General features: G+C 41.9%; 1 protein-coding gene across 1 annotated transcript in view; it reads right to left on the bottom strand.

Annotated features, from left to right (window-relative positions):
• The window catches only part of DOK5 (docking protein 5), a 153,229-nt gene that overhangs the window by 36,828 nt on the left and 92,904 nt on the right, over positions 1-23,497 (bottom strand). Inside the window, exons 3-5 of the mRNA XM_026503767.4 lie at positions 15,260-15,374; positions 15,055-15,174; positions 12,091-12,280 (exon numbers count right to left, since the gene is read on the bottom strand). Of these exons, the coding sequence (XP_026359552.1) occupies positions 12,091-12,280; positions 15,055-15,174; positions 15,260-15,374 (425 nt within the window). The remainder of the gene's footprint in view (positions 1-12,090; positions 12,281-15,054; positions 15,175-15,259; positions 15,375-23,497) is intronic.

Consider the following 23,497-nt stretch of genomic DNA (forward strand, 5'->3'; position numbering starts at 1 on the left):
TGTGTTTAGAATTTTTGGACACTGACAAGCAGGATGGATCTTATACTCGACATGTGTATTTACGGCAATCTTTCTTTCCCTCCATCCCTGCAAAGTGGCTATTAAATCAATGTTACATCTCACATGTATGATTACATTATATTTGAAAGAATATGGTACTTGTTAGACAAACATAAGGCAAATCCTAAGAGCCACAGCAAGGGATGGAAGGGTAAAGACATGGGCTTTTTCCTCGAGGAGTTTACAATCGACTCGGCTTAACAAGATCTATGTGAGTGAACAGGTTCAAGACTAACGTCGTGGTACAATGAGCCACGCTGGTCAGAGGGACAACTGATAAAGCAGAGCTGGGGGAAGGGGTGGGTGTCGATGTTACACAGTAACAAAGAATAGGAGAAAGCCAAAAACTTGAGAGAAACCGACCAGAAGCACCTCGCAGAAGAGACACAAAATTAGGAGCCACACATTGCAGAATGGTGACATTCTTTTGTCGGCGAAAGTGAGGTGAACAAATGGAACGTGACCCCTCCCCCACCCGTGGCTACCGTGTGCCAGAGACACGACGGTAAGAAAAACAGACGCACAGAAACACAAGACGAAGTAAACAAGAGCCCCAACCACACGGGATCTGGTGGCTCCACCTCGAAGAAAAATCTGGGGAAAGGTTTATTAGGAGCTTGTAATTTAGAACAGGGGCTCTCGACACTGGCACAGCTGACATCGGCCATGTGGTAGGGCCAGATCATCCTTGGCTGCGGCAACTGTCCTGTGTGTTGTAGGATGTTGAGCGGCATCTACCCACTGGCTGCCAGTAGTCTCAAGTTGTGACAACCAAACATCTCTCCAGACACTGATAAATGTCCCCGAGGTGGCAAAGTGTTCCCCAGCTGAGAACCACCGAAATAGCCCAAAGACAAGGGGTTGAGGGAGCACCGAACTTAGGGGTCAGCGGTAGAGAGGCTGTACACCCACGGCAGCTTCCGGGTTCAGGGGAGCTGTTGCTTCGCCACTGACGGTATCCAGGTTGAAGCAGAGAGCACACCCCACGCCTGTGGTCTGCGTGGTCTTGCCCGTTCCAGTCACTGGTGCCACTGCTGGCAGATCTCAGCTCGAGATGAGGTAGCAGTTGATTCTGTTGGTGCAGTGTGTGTGTCCATGTGTGTGTGTGTGTGTTGGTTGGAGACCAGGCAATCGAGGCTGCCTGCTAATGGGATGACTGTCCTGTCCTTTCCCGAGACCAGTGGGGTGAGAAAGAGAAATCGGTGTAAAACCCTCCACCCTCCACAAGGCATCACTGTGCCTCCCGGGCCGCCGAGCAGGGGGCAGCTCTTGGGAATGTCAGTCACTCTCGTCCAACTTCCATTCGTCAAATCTTTGTGCCGCCTGTTTCATACTTTTAAAATCAACTCAGGCTTCTTCTCCCTTAAACAAATATATTGTCAAGGAGCCACCAAATCAATAGTCCTAAGCCAACACGCTCCGCCATAAATTGAAGGCAGACATGAAAATGAACGCAATGGAGACAAAATATGTTATTGAACTCTGTCAGGGCCTCTTGTCAGAGATCCGAACAGGACGTGTGCTCGCTTGTTAGTAACAAGTAAATGAGAAAGTGTTAGAAGATGTGTTCAGCACCCTGCTGAAATTTATATATATATATATATATATATATATATATATAATTTAATCAAAAAGATCAAAAAGGTAATTGGGAAGAAAAAGACTTTATCACTGTGAGGGTCACATTCATTTAATGTTATGCCGCTATCACTACAATCACCCCACGTGTGGAGAAACGTGGGTGCGCTTCCCGGAGCCCTCCTCCAGGTGCTGTGGGAGAGAGGCAGGGAAGACAGAAAGTCTCCTCCAGTTCCCTCACAGGCTGGAGTCATGGTCAAGTATCCTGACCTCTCCAAGTTCCATGGCCTTATATCCCAAATGCGAGTAATAAGATCACTGAAACCTCTTCGGATGGTGGGAAATTGTGTTTTATCGTTAGCAAAGGATCTTGCATTGAGGGAAGCACTGAATTAGGATTTGCTGTTATTTTAACCCTTTAAAATGTCAAAGCCAATGAGGATGTGGTCCTCAGGGAAAACTTCAAAAGGGAGACACAACCACATTTTTGCCTGGAAGGAAACGTGGGTGACCCACATTCGGCAACAGTGGGGAAGCGAGCCAAAGATGTCTGGGGGTGGAAGGTGTGTGGCTGGGGAAGAAAGTCTATGTTTGAGGTTCACAGGCTATGAAAACCGAGGAATACAAACCTCTTCCCTGAGAATGGAAATTTGGCTTCAGGAATAGGATTCTCCCATTAAGAAAAGCAGCAGCTTTCACTAAATAAAAACTACGATGCAAATGACCGGGGGTTTTGTTTCTCCAGCCCCAGTGAAGTACTGCACCGCGTCTGCTCCGGAGTGTTCGCGACAACTTCCATACAGCTCACCGGCCCAGTGAGCGAGGGGAAGACAGGGTCCCAATTCAGAGGCAGCACTGATTGTCACGTGCTGTCCTTTCTCCCGTGTCGCCACCATCGATGTCACCAGACTTCCCAACGGTTCTCTTAAATGAGGACCTGATCACTTTTTAGATTTAAATTCTAGGGGCGCCTGGGTAGCACAACGGTTAAGCGTCTGCCTTCGGCTCAGGGCGTGATCCCAGCATTTCGGGATCGAGTCCCACATCGGGCTCCTCTGCTAGGAGCCTGCTTCTTCCTCTCCCACTCCCCCTGCTTGTGTTCCCTCTCTCGCTGGCTGTCTCTCTGTCACATAAATAAATAAAATCTTAAAAAAAAAAAAGATTTAAATTCTAATCCCATGTGTATGGACTAGAGAGTTTAGGAAAACCAAACCAAACCAGACTAACTATCCAAAGTCATAAACTTGGCTAGTGTGAGGGATGGTGGTAGTTTAACTAATGATATCTGTTCTTAATCATGTAACAGGTAAAGTCAAAGAAACATCCCCGTTTTCCCCTTTTGCTTCCCCATGCCACGCCCTGACCTAGATCTAGGGGGGCACTTTGCCCCTCGTTCTCCCCGCTGCAGAGCTCTGTCAGCAGCGGGTTGAAATGGAAGTGCCTTTCACGATGGCTAAACTCAAACACCACGTGTGGCTTTCCTCCTCCCCAAGAGAATGAAAAGTCGGGTTAGCACCAGAGGGAAACTGCGGAACACACCTTGACGTTAACAGGCCCGAAAGTGAAGTCCGATCATCCCCACTCTGGCCCCCCGCCCCCGCGGCCCCCAGACCTCCCTCCGCAGTCTGAGCGGCTCCTGGAGAATCCTGACTCCTCTGTGTCTGTCTCTCTCTCCCCCCCAACTCACGTCCAGCCAGTCAGTATATCCTTTCGGCTTTAGCTTCAAAACATGTCAGTGTCCAAACCCTTAAGCCCACGTTCATTGTTACCAATGTCCTTGCCGCCACTCTTGTCCTCACTGTGAGCACTACAGCACCTTCCTCACCCGGTTGCAGCCTGAGAGGCTAGTTAAATAAATAAATAAACAAATAAATAAATAAATGTCAGACCACGTCACTTCTTTGCTTACCACTTCCTGTGTAGTAAAGAATTTAATCTTGTCCAAAACATCTTGTCTAGCTTGGTGTTGGCAGTTACCTGGGAGGTAATTTTGGTTTGCCTGGGGTTCTTGGGTTAGGCAAACAGTAACAACGGGATTTAGGGTGAGGCTTTGGGTCACGTGCTGTCAGCTGACCTGGAGGCTGGGATCAGCCATGTGCACAACGAATGAATCAATCAAACATGCCTGTCATGAAGCCCCAATAAGAACTCTCAACTGTGGCTGGGGGCTTCCCCGGTTGGCAACACTCTACGGGTACCGTCAGATACTGTGTGAGGGCAGTACGCTGTCTGACTCCACAGGGAGAGGACACAGAAGCTCTAGTCCTGGTATTTACCACTTCTTCCCTTGGCTGATGTTAGTTACTCTGTATCCTTCGCTGTTAGAAACTTTGACCATGAGTTTCATAGACGTCAGTAAGCTCTGAGTCATTCTAGCAAATTATGAGACCTTTGGTAGTTGTGGGAACCCCTCAACTTGCAACTGCTGTCAGAAGGGCAGAAGGTCTCGGGGACTGTTCCTTCGAACCTTGCAGGGACCCACCTCTACTCACCACCCCCAGTGGCGCCCCAACTAAGACTAAAGCCAAATTCTTTACAGTGGCCTTCCAGTCGCACACAATCTGACCCTGTTGCATCTCTACCTTTATATACATTGCTCCCCCCTCCCTTACTCTGCTCCAGTCGTGCCAGCCCCTTGCTCTTCTTTGCACACTCCACATATACCCTCCTCAGCACCTTTTCACAACCTCCTTCTTCTGGCTGGAATGCCCTACTCCCCACCCCACCCCCAATTCCTCCTAGAGCTTTCGTCAGGCTTCACTGACTTAGCAAAGCCAGTTCCGCTCACCCTATTTAAAATTGCAACCCCCCCTCTGGCACTTTCTATCGAATGACTTTAATTTTTGCTGTGGACTTACACAATCTAACATCTCTTTTACTTTTTAAAATGTCTATTATTGTCTGTATCCCCTTTCCTCTATGGAGTGATTTTCAAAATGGCAGAACACTTGTATGTTTCATTCACGGCTACATCCACAGTGCTTGGAACCACACCAGGCTCTTAGGGTGGACTCAGCGAACATTTGATGTAAGAAGAAAAGGACTCCTTTTTGTTAGACCCTTCTAGAAGATCACATATAAAGTGGTCACACATTAGTGGATCATCACCTGCAGGAAGATGGCTGCACATACAAATGGCCAACAGGCTCATGAAAATCTGTCCAGCATCACTAATCATCAGGGAAATCAAAACCACATAGGATATCACCTCACACCTGCTAGAATGGCTAATACGAAAAAAGAGAAGGGATAACAAGTATTGGAGAGCATGTGGAGAAAAGGAAACTTGCACACTGTTGGCGGGAATATAAATTGGTACAGCCCCGTGGAAAGCAGTATGGAGGCTCTTCAAATAACTAAAAATAGAACTGCCATATGATCCGGCTATTCTACTTCTGGGTACAAAGAAAATGAAATCACCATCTCAAGAGATATGTGCACCCCATGTTCACTGCAGCATTATTTACAATAGCCAAGACATGGAAACAGCCAAGTGTCCACCAATGGAAATGCATAAAGAAAATATATATACATTGTATATATACAATGTAATATTAGCCATAAAAAAGAAGAAAATCCTGCTATTTGTAACACCATGGACAGACCTCAAGGGCATTATGGTAAGTGAAATAAGTCAGACAGAGAAAGACAAATACCATATGATCTCACTTGTATGTGGAATATAAAAAAGCCAAACTCAAGAAGCAGACAGTAGAATGCGGTTACCAAGGGCTGGAGGGTGGGGAAAAGGAGGAGATGAGCACAGGGCACAAACTTCAGTTAGAAGGTAAGTTCTGGGGATCTAATGAATAGCATTGTGACTACAGTGGAAAATACTGTATTGTATACTTGAAAGTTGCTAAGAGAGTAGATCTTAAATGTTCTCAACCACACACACAAAAGGTAATTATGTGAGGTGGCAAAGGTGTTAACTAAACTTACCGCAGAAATCATTTTGCAATTTACGCATTGTACACTTTAAACTTAAACAATATAAGTCAATGTGACCTCAAGAAAGCTAGAAAAATAAATAAATTAAATTAAAAATACACATAAAAATTTTTCTTAAAAATGATGGCCACTAGATAGGATGTATTGATGAGAGGTTTTACCCAAAGGTCATGAGAAAGTCATCCTTTCCTTTAGGGATTTCACATGCTAAAATCACAACAAGGGGGTAGAAGGGACCTGGGGCTAAGCTTCTTATGTATGATGTGGTCTTGTCTTGTCTGTGTTCACACCCCCACACCTAGCACAGATCTCCTGAAGATGATTACTAAAAAACTTACTCCATAGAGAAGAAAGGAGACTCTCTCTTCTATTTCACACCTGCCTCCATTAAAGGAATATTTATAATAGGCGTGTGTTACCTTTATAATTAAAATTACTTTTGAGATAAATGTTAAAGGGGAATAAACGGCCACAAAAACGGCACAACGGCAGTTTGTATTTTCTTGCAAAAGAAAAGAATCACACTTCTAAGCAAGCCCGTGTTTGAGATCCAGCATGTGTTTATGCCAATTTCTCTACTCAACATGGCAGGAAGAATGGAGTACATTTTGTCAATTTGCTTTCTATCATTTACTAAGAATGGGTGTATATTCCCTAAAATATTCAGGAATGAGAGATTACTAAATAGCTTAGAATCAAGAAGAGAAATAGAGACTATTCAATGATTTATATTAGAAGAGTGGTCCTGTGAACTCATCAATTACAGGGGGAAACAATTTGCTTCTCCAATGAAAAATTATTTCACCAATTACTTGTTTTCAGAGTGGTATATACTAGACATGAATAATTTATTTTCCAAGGCTGTTCGGAGGGCTTTAATCCAAAAACAAACAAAACAAAAAACAAAAAACACACAAAAAAACCCAAAAAACTTTTCACAAATTTGTGCACTCCCCTTAAGAAAAATAATTTGTACATGCAATGTCGATTTTCACATATACTTGGCATACCTAAAAGTTTCTCTTAAAATGATGTCAAAAGCACAATAGAGACTCTCTCTGGCTGGTAAAGAGAAGCACTCATGTGTGGTAATTATTCAGTACCTTCTGCCAAATGTCACCTGAGCTTCTTCCACTCCTGCAGGTGCTAAACCCAGGGTATTAATTTAAATCCGTCAGGAGGTAAGGCAGAGCCTGACACTGGAGCATGCTAGCACAGCAGCCAGCTATAAAATTAACAGGGGTACTTACTGGACACCTGCCACCTTTCTTTAAACAATAACATTTCAAGAATGGTTCCAAGGGAGATGTTGACGCAGTTAGAACCTCATGTCAGTTGGATCTTCCCGTAAAAAAATCAGAGCCCCTGCCAGCCTGATGTGTTTCACTGAAGTTTCAGGGCTTCCAAGTGGAAGAAACAAACAAAAGACCAGAAAAACCTCACACAAAATAAGCACTATGTCTCTCGGTCCACCAAAGAAACTAACCGTTCTTTGTCTCCAGGGGCAAGGAGTGGCAATCAATCATGCAACTGCACCTTATTAAAAAGCTTATATTTCAACTCTGGATTTCTTCAAGGAAAAAAACAGAGATAATGATCCGATTGCTTCTGTTGGGTAGAGAGGGGGAGAAACAACATATAGAAGACTCCGATGACCCATGATCATGATACTGCTGTCCGGGGGAGACAAACAACCCTGGCTCTCTGTGCCTGCTGCACTCCAAACTAAAGGAACAGATAGGAAGTTCCAGTAACTAAGAAAATTCGTACATTAGCACACATCCAAATGGTTTTAGGGCGCTCTGGTGATGTAAAAACACCTTCTCTTCCCTAGCTCCATAGAAGTTAATGAAGAACTAGGCTCACCTAGTGACATAGGACATTTAGCCTTCCTAGATGTCTACAGGGTTTGGAAGGAAGAAGACCGGACTATGACTCCTGAATCCACCATTTACTAGTCTAATGCCTCTGGACCAGTCATCCAGGTCTCCAAGTTTCCTTTTAAGATGAGAATGATAATATTCTCTCCTTTATATGAGCAGCGAATGGCTTAAATGAGACAGTGCATGCAAAGTGCTTAGTATAGCGAGCTTCATGTAATAATGGCTCCATAAATATCAGTGATTATTTTCAATGGCTGGTATGCCTGCTGGAACAGAGTTTTGCAAGTGGATAATTGGACCAGATACCTATTTGTGGTGGGGAATTGTTCTGTGTAGTGTACGTTTAGAAGCATCTCTGGCCCCTCTACCCACTAGCTGCCAATGGCATCCTTGTCCAATTGTGACAATCAAAAATGGCTCCAGACGTAGCCAAATGTCCCCTGGGACAAACACATCCCTGGTTGAGAAACACCATTTTGTATCTCAGCACCATTATGAGTGATATTGCTAATTACAGTCCAATAGCTGCTTTGCCCTATTTGCTTTGAGCAATTATTAAATGCTGTATTGGACACATATTGTTAGATTTTCTTTCATTTTAAACCTTACACCCATCCCTCTTCTGATGGCATCTGTACCCTCTTCCTGCTTTGGGAGAACCACCCATTGTGTTTGTACCCTGTGTGCTTTGTATAAAGTCCTCAATAGAGTACTTGACACCTCGTAAATGTAATGCTCAATATACGGTAGAAATTTCTCTCTTTTCTATTGGTTGATGGTGTGAGAAGATCCCAAAGCTCTTGGAAGCCACGGTGTGGGGCCAGAGCAAAGCCATCCTAGAAGAAACAGGACAGAGAGATGAAACCTATGGTCACTTAGAATCTGAATCAAGTCAAGCCTGATGCCATCCCTACCTCCTGGATTTCTTATGTGAGCCAATGAATTTCTTTCCTGTAGTGTCAGTTTGGTTGATACGACTGTCTACCACATGCCAGGCTTTATTCCAGGTATTTGTGTATGTGCCTCATTTCAACTTCATGGCAATCTTGTGAGGCTCATAGTATATTGTACCCATGTTACAGGTGGCCAGTGGAGCCCAGAGATTTAGGTCATTCCCTCAAGGGGTAGAGCTGCAATCTCATTTCATTTCCTCCAATTCCCATCCAGTTTATTACACACACCCCAGTGTCAGTCTTGGTGGGGCAAAGTGGGGCCACCGAGTCTCTCACTCAGAGGTGACACTCAGTCTCAACTCTAACAGAGGCTGAAGGTGAGCGGAACTTTGTCCAAAGTCTTTGGGGAGATTCCTTGTGTATTGGAGGGCAATACTGCAAAATCTTTGCAGATGCATGTTGGATACATGAAAACTATTTGCCTAGACAGACTTAACTCTTCTTCATTTATTGACATGAGACAGGGAGAAATTATATTAGCTAATATGAAATTGCTTTGTTTTGAACACATCCAAAAATAGCCAAGGAAAAAATTATCTTCACTGATAAAGGAAGGCAGATATGAAATCTTCATGCTTGGGGGAACACAAATGATCTTATTATCCTGAGCATCTTGATGGTAACTACAGAAACTCATCTTTATTTGAGTTTCAGGCAAAATATAAAATAGTAATATTACCTTGTGTTTAACACTGTCTGTATCTTGCACACTCGAGTTCTACTCCAAAAGTAATCATAATAAAATATCAAAGACACTACTGAGGAGAAGCCCAGCATCCTTCCAGATCAACCACATGGATCGCTGCTGTTACCCACAACAATCCTGCACGGGAGTTATGACTTGGATAAACTCAGAAGGGAAGTTAAAACCTTCGTTCAAGGTCAACCGCTAATGAAGAACAGATTTTAGAAACTAGGGTCTCTCTGACTCCTGAATGAGTGCTTCTTCTACCCCACCGTGCTGTCTGAGAACTGAACAAGATCCTAAGAGCACATTCCCGATACTTTCCCTTCTGAGGACTCACTCTCCAGCTAGCACCAGCCCCACAAAGCATGACCACTGAATAAGAATAGGATTCAAAAGTATAAGTGTTCTAAGTCCCTACAATATTTGAGACACAACAGTGTGGGGTGTGGGTTGTAGGTATTCTAGTCATCTAACAGCTGGAGATCTTGTACAAAGGACCCTAAAGGTTAGACCATAGAGAGACCAAAGTCATAGAACAAAATGCTTTCATTTTCTGAGTCAGCACTTTATGGCTTTTGGTCAAAGGCCACTGGAATATTTCTGAAATTTATGTCTCCAATATATCCATAATTTCCACCATGTGTGTCTCCAATATATCCACCATTTCTTTTACCTAAGCTACTGCAGTATCTCCCCCTATGTACATCTGCTGCCTCTATCCCGTTGTCCGCAAAATATAAACATGATCTCTATCTCACTCTCTCTCTCTCTCTCTCTCTCTCTCACACACACACACACACACACACACACACACTTGCTTAAAAGTCTCTATGGGTTCCTATCACACTTAAGAGAAATATCAGTCTTCAAAATAATCTCCTAGGGCACCTGGGTGGCTCAGTCATTAAGCGTCCGCCTTCGGCTCAGGTCATGATCCCAGCGTTCTGGGATCGAGCCCCACATCGGGCTCCCTGCTCAGCTGGAAGACTGCTTCTCCCTCTCCCACTCCCCCTGCTTGTGTTCCCTTTCTTGCTGTCCCTCTCTGTCAAATAAATAAACAAAATCTTTAAAAATAAAATAAAATAATCTCCTAGATCCTTAGCAGTCTACCAGATTAATACGAATAAATTAAGCTTTTGCAAGATATGAGTGACATTAAGACCTGAAAGATAATGTCAAAAAAAGTTTAATATTAGTCATGAGATACTATAAAAGTTTACTAAGATTTTAGCTTTCAGAAATTATGATGGAAAGACACACTCTTCCTATTACTATTCCTATAAATCCAAGGAATAATTGAAGAATTTTAATGTGTGAATAAGGGCTACCCAAAATAGGCCCCAAACGTCCTGATCAATGCAGAATTCTGCGCATTGATATGAAACACAAGTGGGAGATGATATGAGGCATATAATCGATAGAAAAGTCTACTATCATAAAACATTTTTCATACATAGATTTCACTGGTAATGATAAATACATAAATAATTTCTGAGACCTAAACAGGGAAATATACCCACTTTCCCAAACAAATTCTGATCTTTCTACAGAGAGTTTCCCGTAAGGATAATAAACAAGTAATTGTGACAAAAGAACACTGCTCTGAAGATTACAGTTTAATTTTCTAATGTGAGGACCTCTGCCATCTCTGGGAGAGTCACAGAATCACCTACAGCATTTCCATTTCCAGGTACTTAAAAAAACAAAACAGAGGGGCGCCTGGGTAGCGCAGTCGTTAAAGCGTCTGCCTTCAGCTCAGGGCGTGATCCCGGCGTACCGGGATCGAGTCCCACATCGGGCTCCTCCGCTGGGAGCCTGCTTCTTCCTCTCCCACTCCCCCTGCTGTGTTCCCTCTCTCGCTGGCTGTCTGTCTGTCACATAAATAAATAAAATCTTTAAAAAAAAAAAACAACAAAACAAAACAGAATAGGAAAGAGTTGCTTGGGAAAGAAGAACTTAAGGACTTCCGAGGGTAGCTGTAGGAGAATCAACTGGATCGTATCACCGAAAAGCAAAGCTTAAATCGTTGGGCTTTGCTTATCACAGAATGAGCAGATTAAGCTGAGTAGAGCGTTACTGTCACATATTCACACAAATGAGAGTCTGAGGTGTTTGGAACTCCTGTTTTTACTCTCCTTATATCGACTATTGTATTTCTGTCGGGAAGAACCATCCACTTTTACAAACAAAAGATTTTTCAAAGTCACAAGCTCACTGCTTTCAGCTTTAATGTAAATGTCAGGCCATTTTACAGAAGGACTTGTATTTCTTAAAATTTAGTCATTTAAAATTCTAAAATACAAAATTAACCTGCGGTGTTAAAAAAAAAAAAAAAGAGCCCAAATTCCAAGGGAGGAAGGGTGAGTGAGGGGGAGAAAACTGAGATCCTGATTAGATGAATCTCTGTGTAGCTAATGATCAATCCAGATATTATTGGCACCCTCTTGTCTTTCCAAAATTGACATCTGAAAGGAAAAAGGGAAAGCCCTAGAAGGGCTTATTTGGTACTGACTGCAATAAGCCAGTTCCAGAATCAACCTCCCAGTGTTAGTGCTATTTACACATGCATGTAATCCATCAATGGCACCTTCAGAAATGAATGGCTCCTCATACTGATAATCTACCATAGTAAGCCAACGAGGAAACATAAACAGAATAATATGGATGTTTTCCAAACCCCAAGAAGTTGGCCTGTGTTCAGCACGACCCAGTAAATGGTACATTTTCAGCATTTTTACCTAATTCCACTTCAGTCTGTGGTATGGAATCAAACCGTGCAATGAAAATTCGTATCACATTTGTGAGACATTAGAATCCTCCACTGGAAATAAAGTCATACTGAATATATGACTCCTTTATGATATGCCTAGCACTGCAGGGTCATAGCTCTACACGGTTGCAGAAGCAAGCTTCAGGGTAGATCTCGAATGCGACCCTGGGGAAAGAAGAAAAGTAGAAGGATAGTCATGAAACTCACCTCCCTGCCTCAAAAGTGAACCAAGCAGCATCTCGCCCGTACCGCCGCAGGGCACTTAGCGGCCAAGAGATGAGTTTGACTCTGGGATTCTGGACGTCCCAAAGACAGATGTGCTCATACGTAATCTGCAAGGCACATTCGCCATGTACATCTAAGTTAGGGGATGGCGTCAAATACACATTGAATCTCTCTGGGAGAAAAACAAAAGGTTAGTCTAAAATCCCGGGAATAAAACATCAAAGACATTGTAGGAACAAAGAGGCATTTCAAAAATAATTCTAGCCCATATTCTAGGTTTAGGTTGAACATTCAGGAGGATAAAACCTTTCTCATAAATTCACAGTCCCAGAAAATGATTTTTTAGATGAAGACCATGTTAAGTAACATAATAATGACATAGGCTGGCTGTCAACACACACTAAACACTATTTACATGAGCAAAGACCATTTTTAGAATGTTTGAATTTGCATAATAAAAAAAAGTGTATGCCAATAAAAGACTAAAGCAACGAAACCATTAAAAACAATTTTTTCCCTGCCAAGTACATATTAATTACACCCACATTTTTGTGTTCACAAAAGATGCAGGTGCAAAATAACTGTCACATGATTTAATGATATTAAAGTTATATTGATCAACTCATAATTCTCATAACTAAACGAATAAAACTACATCCAAATTATTTAAATAAAACTCCATGCTAATACCGTGCACATAACTGACCACCAGTTTGGGAAAAAGCCAATGGATGTATTTGAACTCGTTTTAACAAGAACCCTCCTTAGCCAATTACAAATATCCATTTGCTTCTTTGGATGACTATTAAAATTTAACCAAGATCACTCTCAATAAACGACTTGGCTTATTACTGCAAGCAAGTTTTCATTCCCACAGAGTCAGTCACGGTATTTCTGTTATATTTCTAGAAAATTCATTAATTTAGGAAATTATGAGTCAAAACCTCTTAGCAAAACATGAGCAAAAATATTACTACAGCAAACACATCCATCACGATGGCAGATTGCCTATTATCTGACAAAATAGTGTGGCACTGATCTTAGTAGTGGTATTCTGAATTAATTGTTTAATAATAGGAAGTCATTAGAATTCTTGTCAATTTTAGCTGAGCTTAGTACATGGGAGTATCATGACTGCAGGATTTCATGGATCTATTTTTCAGGTTTTCTAAAGTTATTTCAAGTTCCCAATAACGAATTATCTGCTGCTCTCTAGCAACTATTATTTTAAAAGTATATTCTAATGGAGTAAAATTTCTCCCAGGGGAATTCTAGAACAAGTCAGAAAGACTGTCATCATTAAGCAAAAAGGAAGAGAGATCCTTACCAATTTATTCACTCGGAAGTTCTATAACTGTACTTCACTCAAGAATAGCAAAGTAACAGTGGTAAGAGTGACTGCCTTGGTTAACAATTCCTTGAAGTCACGCAAATTACTGTTGTAAAGTGCCTTCAAAGACACAGTTGAGTTTTGTCATAATCCGTCCTAGTTATGTACCAGGGATATTCTTATTTCTATTTGACAGAAGAGGAAACAGGCACAGTTGGTACGGGAAAGGGAACGCCTAGGCGCAGCCCGCTCTTGGATTCCATTTGCAAGACTATCGGGATACAGCTTCATAAATAGAAATTTGTGAAATCTAGGTGCAGATCTGAGCACTCTAGATTAAAAAAAAAAAATCAACACCTATCCTATTTCCCTCTTTATGTCTGGCTTCACAGGCTTCTGTCCGTGAGGCACTACTGGTGTGTGTCCTTCAGCCCGGAGCCCCCTGCCTTAGGAACCACACAAGGAAGAGCCCAGGGCTTTGGTTGTGTGACCCTGGAAAATGGCTTGGCTTCTCTACCGCGGAACTTCCCAGTCTACAAAGAGACTTTTTTGAATTAGCCAAGCACTTGTAAATCTCAGTCAATAACATTTCCATGGAGATGGGTTATGGCAGATCCAGTACATCCAAAGTGGTCCCAGCCTGTGAATGTGTCATGAAGACAGAGCTCCAAGTGAGAGCCAGGGCATTTTTTACTACCAACTGGAGCGTGCGCCCACGGAAGGGGTCAGTACAATTCCACCTCTGCCATGTTCACCATCAAGCCAGGGGACCCGTGGCCTTTTCTGTTGTGTTCCGTCCTCACAGATCAAGTCAAGAGGCTACAATAGAGCAGGGCCTTGGGATCCAATCTGCCCTGCCACAAAGCTTTGTTATTTGGAAACAAAGAAATAATTCCTCACCTCCAGGCTCATAGTATAAACCAATATTGGGTTTTGCTGAAATGTTCATGGGTGTTTTGGTCATTATTACCTAAAATGGTTTAGTCCCAGGTTGAGTGTTGAGCTCAAGGAGTTGACTCAAGTGTTTCAGTTAAAAAAAAATATATCACAGAATTAGGTGGGTTTAAGCCTGAGAAAATACTCATGAAGTTTGGAGTCTATTAAAAACACTGGAAAGTTTTCAATGAAATACTTTTAGTGAAAAACCTAAGACCAAAAAAAAAAAAAACCAAAAAACCATAATGTGGTAAAATCAGTATATTAGGAATCTAGGCCCAGGAGTGTATCAAACACAAGCTGCTGGAGTTAGAGCAAGAGCTGTAGCTCTTCTGAGCTTGTCTCCTCGTCTGTAAAATGGGGGAAGGAACGGTGCCTGCCTCACGGAGCTGCTGGGAAAATTGAACGACCTAATGCATCTGCCACAGAACCTGGCACATCACAGGTCCCCCCCGATTTCCAGCTGATGTTACTAACACACAGACATTCCTATGTGTGCATCGAAAACACATTAAGAAAAGAAATACACTGAAATAGTAACACAGGATCTGGGTCACTAAAAGGTTATTTTTACTTCTTTATACCTTTTTTAGAACTTCAAAAATGTCACATAATGAAGACGTCTTATGTGGGACAAAACAGTGTTCAAGAGAGCAAAGGAGAGAATTTTCTTTACATACCACTCTGTTCTCTCTCAACCCCAGTAGCCAGTAAGTCAGGCTCTCCGAGGCTGATGTCATTGATCCGTGTGCCCACACACTCCATCTGGAGTACTTTGCACCATTCATCGGCCTCCAGATCTGTGGAGATGTCCGAAAGATTAACATGCATGCCCAGCGCCTGCTCAGAAGCTAAAAACAAAAGCCCTCCCTGCCTTGGACGAACCTGATTCACAAGCAAAGGTCTTGGAGGTGTCATCATTGAAATAAATCCCTATGGCGTGTTTCTTGGTGCTCTTTGGCAACCGAGCTACGTTCTTCACATTGTTGAGCTCTGTAACCTGAAAAATGAACAATTGCAAATCTGGTCACGATCCCTGAATGAACATGCCCAGTCAACATCACCACACTGACGGGAGGCACAGTAAGTGGGAGGCCCACCACACATGAACACCGCCGGACAGAAAAGTGCACTTTTGAAAACTGTGAATTATTTCCATGTTATCCTTAATACATAGTAAGGAAGGTTAACGAATTATCTTCCTTTTAAAATTTTCTGAAGCATATTAGGTGGTGTGAGCTCAAAACTTCAAAGAGATAGAAAGCTTGTTTTAGTGTTCTTATCTCCCCGAAGATTCTCCCTAATGAATAGTTCTCAGAGCTATATCCCCATTCTAACCCTTCAGGGTACTCCCAGTGAAGGTAACTTAACACCCATTCACACCGAGGAAGGAAGGGAATGGTGGACCAATTCATAACTGAGTCATCTTACTCTTTGATAATCAGAAATGGAGTGTCAGAAGTCCCCAAAAATGCCCCTCTACTCGGGGTTCAAGTCCTATATTCCAAGACAGATAGTGGTTTTGTCCCATGCTTCCCCGCTCTCTCTGGCTTACTCCGAACTTCTCAATGGTTTACACAACCTCTGTTTTGGAGTCTACATACTACCCTGTGTGGTATCACCCCTTTCTTATCAGTAGGGAAAGCTTTCCCCATTAGAAATACTCTGTTTCCTTCCTCTCTCCCACAGTCTCTTGGTCCCTGTTATAAACTTTCATAATGTTAACACTTTTATAAACCACTCCCCTCCCACTAAGGTATTGGCTTATTGTGTTTCCAAAATGGCTGTCCAAAATGGCTGTCCCTCTGAGGCCCTCAGAGGGGAGGGAGGTGGGAGAATGGGATAGACCGGTGATGGGTAGTAAGGAGGGCACGTATTGCATGGTGCACTGGGTGTTATACACAACTAATGAATCATCGAACTTTACATCGGAAACTGGGGATGTACTGTATGATGACTAACATAATATAATAAAAAATAATTTAAAAAAAATGGCTGTCCCTCTTTTGGTTACATCCAGATCCCCTGCTGCATTCAAGGGTTGTGATGACTGGCTGAATGGGAGAAGGCATCGTGGCTTCAGGGTATTTCCAAGATAAATAACGCACATTAACAAGTTTAACCTCCCCCTGGTATATCTCTTCTGTGTTATATAAAAGAAGGTATCTCCCATCAGTCTTTGGCTTCAGTCCTATCTCTCATCTTATTCTAGATTTAAGGAATGCCTGGCTCAAGAAGTAGGGGAGGAGAGAAATCAATATCCTCCACACATACCCTAATTTGATTATTTTATTCCCCTACTTCTTAACCTCCACTGGCTCTCTTTATAGTATAAATGCAAAATCCTTGGCATAAACTATCTTAACACTTGCTCCTGACCAAATGTTTGTGGCTCTCCAAATGTATAAGTTGAAATCCTACCCCTCAAAGTGATAGTATTAAGAGATGGGAACCTTTGGAAGGTGATAGGTATTGAGAGTGGGGCCCTACTGTATAGGATTAGAATCCTTATAAAAGAGACCCCAGAAAGCTCCCTCACACCTTCGCCATGTAAGGACATGGCAAGAACTGCCTTCTATGAACCAAAAAGCAAGTTCCCACCAGACACCAAATCTGCCAGTGCCTTGACCTTAGACTTCCCAGACTCTAGAACTGTGAGAATTACATTTCTGTCGTTTAAAAGCTACCCAGTATATGGTATTTTTATGGCAGCCCAAATGGACTAAGACATCAGTGTTCCCCCAAAGCTGGTTATGGCACCACCTGCCTTAGTAGGTACCTTTAGTAGCTTGGCACCACCGACTTTATTCTCCAGCTACTCCAGATGCCTCAGAGTTTACCAAATAAAACTGTTGATGTTTTGAAGATTTTATTTATGTATTTATTTTAGAGAGAGGGAGACCATGAGCAGGGGAAGCGGGAGAGGGAGAGAAAGAATCTCAAGCGGACTGCCATAAGGGCGGAGCCTGACACGGGGCTCAATCTCATGACCCTGAGATGGTGACCTGCGCTGAAATCAAGAGTCAGACGCTTAACTGACTGAGCCACCCAAGCGCCCGGCAACTGTTTATTTTTTGTCTATGTATTTTTGTGCCAATACCCCAATCCAAGCACTGCTAGCCTCAACTACTTACTGGTCTCTCTATTTCCATCTAACCTCATTAATTTACTGTAAACACAGCATCCACACGATCTTTTCAAACACAAGTCTGATACCAGCATTTCTGTGCATAAAACAGAACACTGCAGTGACTTCTCACTGCACTTGGGACAAGCAGCCAAGCTCTTAGGGTGACCATCAAGGCCCTCTGTGGTCTTGCCTGTAGCTGTCTTACCAGCCTCCTCTCTGATACCTTCCACATAAGTCATAAGTTCCAGCCATACAGGCTTTTGTTCAGGGCCCAGAAGGCACCATGACCCTCCTGGCTCAGACCCTTCCCTATGCTCTCTTTACTTCAAATGCACCTACCTTACAGGTCTTAGTTCAAATCTCAGTCACCTGCAGAGCCCTACTTGAAGCCCCCTGTTCCTCCATCTAATCAGAGTCTCCAGGTTCTATCTTCCAATGACATCATTGCCCTCACGGCCCTCTGATGGCCACATGGGCTATGGTTTAGTGCCTATCTTGCCTCTAGAATGAAAATTCCCTAGGGTTTTGCTCACCACTGTGTTCCCTGAATCTAATAATCTAATACAGAGCCTGCCACATAGTGGGAATATATGAATCTATGTGGACTGATGAACAAAAGACCAAACACAGAGTTTAAATTTACTTGCACGGGGCTTCTCCAAGGTGAATGCCTCATTCTCCAGGGAAATTTCACTTTTCCTGCAAGGCCCACTTCCTCGAGTAAACTTGCCCTGACCTCAGGGTGAATTACTCATTGCCTTCTCTCTGTTCCCATGTATGCTGTATGAAGCTTTGTTCTATTATCTGTTATTGTAATTAATCCATCGATCTCTCCAGCACCCAGCTAGACGTGAGTCACCTATCAATGACTTACTGATGGGCTGAATCAATGACGATCATCTGAGAGCCAACATTTATTGAGCCTGCACAGTATACCACACACTGTGCTTAGACTAGTCTTACATAATATGTCTCATTTAATCTTCATAAACACCCTGCTAGATAGATATTATTATCAGTTATTTTCCAGCTGAAGAAGTTATAGATGAGAAAGGTCAAAGTCATGGGCTCAAGATCACAGCCAAAAAATGGCAGAACCAAGTTCTGAGTGAGGCAAATTGGCCCCAGTGCCCGTGCTCTTCACCCATCTGAAATACTAAGGACTCTCAATACTTTCAGTCCAGAGAATCTTCAGCCTGGAAAGTCATCTCATATTCGAGGACTTCTTTCTTTTTGCTGTGTGTGGGGAGATGGGGGGCACAGGTGAAGTAGGGCGTGAGTGCCCCAGGCTTTATTCTGACCCTCTACTGAGACATTATATAAAAGTAGCCCACCCTAACCTGAGGCACAGCAATGACTTTGAAATATGCCATTTCATTACACATCCATTAAAGGTAAAGAGGAAAGAATGTCAGCTGGAAGGGTCAGAAAATGTAGGGAGAATTGCATGAGTCAGAACACAATTACCCATTTGGGAAGTTGTTTTAGATAATAAGCAACCCAACACCCTCGGCTTGGAGGAGGTGAGTGTTCACAGAGCAGGCAGAATTATGTTTTATGTGTCAAAGGACTAGAAGGTTCTAACGCAACAGTTTCTGCCCCCAGTTCAGAACCACATCTCAATGAGCACGCGCTTGCACACATATCCACCCCCCACCACCCACATACACACTCCTTACTTTCAAAAGAATTGCAATCTACACTAATCCATAATAGAGCCTTCCTCAAAATACATGCTAAAGTGAAAATTATGGAAACATTTGCAGATATATTTCTGTCACTTTAAAACCTGTGTAAGACATACTTATTTCCACCATCGCTCCATTTGAAGCAGAATGTATTTTTAACATTTCTTTTTTTTTTTTTTAGATATAATTTATTTATTTGACAAAGAGATAAGAGAGCACAAGCAGGGGGAGCAGAGACAGAGGGAGAAGCGGGATCCCCGCCGAGCAGGGAGCCCAACGCGGGACTCGATTCCAGGACCCTGAGATCATGACCTGAGCCAAAGGCAGACACCTAACTGACTGAGCCACCTAGGCATCCTTTTAATATTCCTTCTACAAAGACATAATTTACCCCTAAAGAATCACTTTTGAAGCAAACAGATTTTGATAAGGTCTCAGGCTCTTGTGTAATATGAATGTTATTTTAAATGGGGGCTAATAAGTGTTACCTGTATCAGTACGACCTCAAAGAAGATGAGCGTTCAGACCACGGGCAGGCAATACCTTCAGGTCACCTTCAGTTTGAATTTCTTGTCTTTTCCCTATGTCTCACATCAGAACTTATTTCCTACCAAGTTCAAAACTTTTTACGAAAACTCCCTCCTGAGCCTCTGTAGTCAGAGATTTTATTTTTCCTTCACAGTGTCAGAGAAAAGACATCCCCTAAACTCTCCAGGAATTATGCCACCTTTGTGTAGAGATTCACAAATAAAATGGAAAAATCTCTTCAAGGTGTAACAGCATCAAGGAGGGAGTGCCTTAAACACAATGGTAGGAAAGCCACATTCCCTCTTCAAGAATCTTCCTGGAATCCATTCATTCATCACCCTTTGTAAGCTCATTATTTATTCATATTTATTTATTTATTTTTATTCTTATTTAAAGGGAGGAAATAAGCAAAGAACCATTTACCAGGCAGGGATAGGAAGTGCTATGAGGACAAAGAAAGGTGTGAAAAAGGATTTCGTGTGGGCTCAGGAGAATTCTGCTACCTTACAGAAGGGGGTAAGGATGCCCTTGCAGAGAAGGAAGCATTTGAGCAGAGACACAAAAGATCTAAAGAAGCGAATCATATGAACAGCTGGACCTAGCCACTCCAGGCACCGGTAACAGAAAGTGCAAAATCTCTGAGGAAGGAATTTGCATGGTCAAAGTTTGCTTATAGGTTTGAACATGCGACTTCCTGCCCTTGACATGTGCACTCAAGGATAAGCCTTCTCTGCAGTCTCCCCTCTACCCCAGGCATCTCCCACCCACCTTCCCCATAAGGCTCTGCAGCTCACGCAAAGCCAGAGGACCTAAGGAGATCAATATCTTTAAGCTTTTATGTTGTTGTTTTTTTTCCTTTAATCTGTCCAAAATTTGTTTTCCTGAGCTCACTGAGGCATCTTTATGATGATGATCGCAAACTCTTTCTCAGGTAATTCACATACTTCCATTTCTTCAGGGTCATTTTCTGAAGATTTATTTTGTTTCTTTGATTGAACTATGCTTCCCGTTTCTTCATGTCCCTTGTCAGTTTGTGTTGGGATCCAAACTTTTGAAAAAAACAGACACCTCTCTCAGACTTTAGGGACTGATTTTGTACAGGGAAAGGACCAGTCCTGAGCAGAAGAATACAATAACTGAATTGAAAATTCACTGGCAGGATTCAGAACAGATTTGATCCAGCAGAAGAAAGAATCAGAAAACTTGAAGACAAGTCCTTTGAAATTATCCAGTCAGAAGAAAACAATGCACGAACAAGAGCGTTTTATCTCAGTATTCCTTACCTGGAATTACTCCCTGCATATCTTAACAAAGCAAGGGCTTAATTCACTACTGGGATTTATGTATTACTCTGAGAGCCACACTCATTGTTAGGGCATCACAAGCGAAATCCATACAGCATACTTTATTTCAAGTGAAGCCAAAATACAGTTTAAAATATAAAATGTTAAAATACCGTATTCAAAGCAGAAATCGTTTTATCAAACCACCATGGTAGAGACATAGTTTATTCCCGTTTCTATAAAAAATAATGTTTATACATGCATGCTTGCACACATACATGTTCTTGTATGTATATGTAGTGAGGACGACTAGGGTCTGGATAGGCTTCTGTTGTTTGTCTCTTTGTATTACTGCTTTTTACTCTATGCATCCAGATTGGAAAGGAAGAAGTAAAATTATCTCTGTTTGCAGATGACATAATCTTACATGTAGAAAACCCTAAAGATTTCTCTCTCTCTCTCTCTCTCTCTCACACACACACACACACACCTGTTAGAACTAATAAACGAATTCAGCAGAGTTGCCAGATACAAAATGAACATGCAAAAATCAGTTATGTTTCTATATACTGACAGTGAACAATCTCAAAAGAAATTCAGAAAACAACCCTGTTTACAATAACACCAAAAAGAATAAAATACTTATGAATAAATGTAACCAAGAAAGAAAAAAAAAAGCACTGAACACTACAAAAGAATGCTGAAAAAAATTAAATAAGGTACAAATAAATGAGAAAACATCCCTCGTTCAGGGACTGGAACACTTAATATTGTTAAAACGTCCACATTTGGGGTCCCTGCGTGGCTCAGTCAGTTAAGTTTCTGACTCTTGATTTTGGCTCAGGTCATGATCGCAGCATTGTGAGATCCAGCCCACGGTCAGGCTTCATGCTCAGCGAGGAGTCTGCTTGAGATTTTCTCTCTCCCTCTCCTTCTGCCCCTCTGAGCCCCCTGCTCATGCACACCCACACTCTCTCTAAAATAAATAAATAAATCTTTAAAAAAATAAGTAAATAAAATAAGATAAAATTTCCATACTACTTAAAGTTATCTACAGATTCAATGCAATCTCTTTCAAAATCCCAATGCACTACTTGCAGATATAAAAAGGCCATCCTAAAATTCATATAGAACCAGGAAGGACCCTGAATACATAGTCAAATGATCTTGAGAAAGAACGAAACCAAAGGCTTCACACTTCCTAAACTTTAAAACATATTACAAAGCTACAGTAATGAAAACAGGATGGTACTGACACAAAGACAGACATACAGACCAATGGAATAAAATAAAGAGCTCAGAAATGAACTGCTGTGTCTATGCCAAGAATACACAAGGATGAAAGGAGAGCTTCTTCAACCAATGGATCTGGGAAACTGGATATCCACATGCGAAAGTATGGAGTTGGACTCTCGTCTTACACAAAAATTGACTCAAAATTGATTAAAGACTTAAACGTATGTCTTAAAAGTATAAACTTCTAAAGAAAACATAGCAGAAAAAAGTTTCTTAACATTGGCCTTGGCAATGATTTACCAGATACAGCACCAAAAGCATAGGCAACAACACTGAAAAATGGACAAGTGGGACAAAACAAAAAAAAACTTCTGTGCAGCAAAGAAAAGAATCAATGGTAAAAAGCAACCTAAAGAATGGGTGAAAATATCTGCAAACCATATATCTGATAAGGGCTTAATATCCAAAATATATATGGAATCCCTACAACTCAACAGCTAAAAAGCAACCCAATTTAAAAAAATGAGCAAATGACTTGAATACACATTTTTCCAAAGACCTAAAGAAAGGGGGGGTAATCAGAAGGGGGAATGAAGCATGAGAGACTATGGACTCTGAGAAACAAACTGAGGGCTTCAGAGGGGAGGGGGGTGGGGGAATGGGATAGACTGGTGATGGGTAGTAAGGAGGGCACGTATTGCATGGTGCACTGGGTGTTATACACAACTAATGAATCATCGAACTTTACATCAGAAACCAGGGATGTACTGTACGGTGACTAACATAATATAATAAAAAAACATTAAAAAAAAAACCTAGAAATTACCAACAGGTATATGAAAAGTTGTTAAACATCACTAATCTTCAGGGAAATGCAAATCAAAACACAATGAGATATCACCTCTCACATGTTAGAATGGCCATTATTTAAAGAAAAAGAAAAAAAAAAACCCAGAAGGGAAATTGAAAGCTTTGTGAATTGTTGGTGGGAATGTAAAATGGAGTAGCCACTTTGGAAAACAAGATGGAGGTTCCTCAAAAAATTAAAAATAGAACTACCACGTGATCGAGCAATCTCACTTCTGAGTATATTGTATATCCAAATATACAAAACGGGATCTCAAAGAGATATCTGCACTCCCATGTTCATAGCAGCATTATTCACAACAGCCAAGATATGGAAACAACCTAAATGTCCATGGATAAATAAATAAGGAAATATGGTATATGCATACTATAGAATATTATTGAGCCTTAA

Source organism: Ursus arctos, unplaced genomic scaffold (assembly GCF_023065955.2).
Source record: "Ursus arctos isolate Adak ecotype North America unplaced genomic scaffold, UrsArc2.0 scaffold_16, whole genome shotgun sequence".
In the NCBI taxonomy this organism is placed as follows: domain Eukaryota; kingdom Metazoa; phylum Chordata; class Mammalia; order Carnivora; family Ursidae; genus Ursus; species Ursus arctos.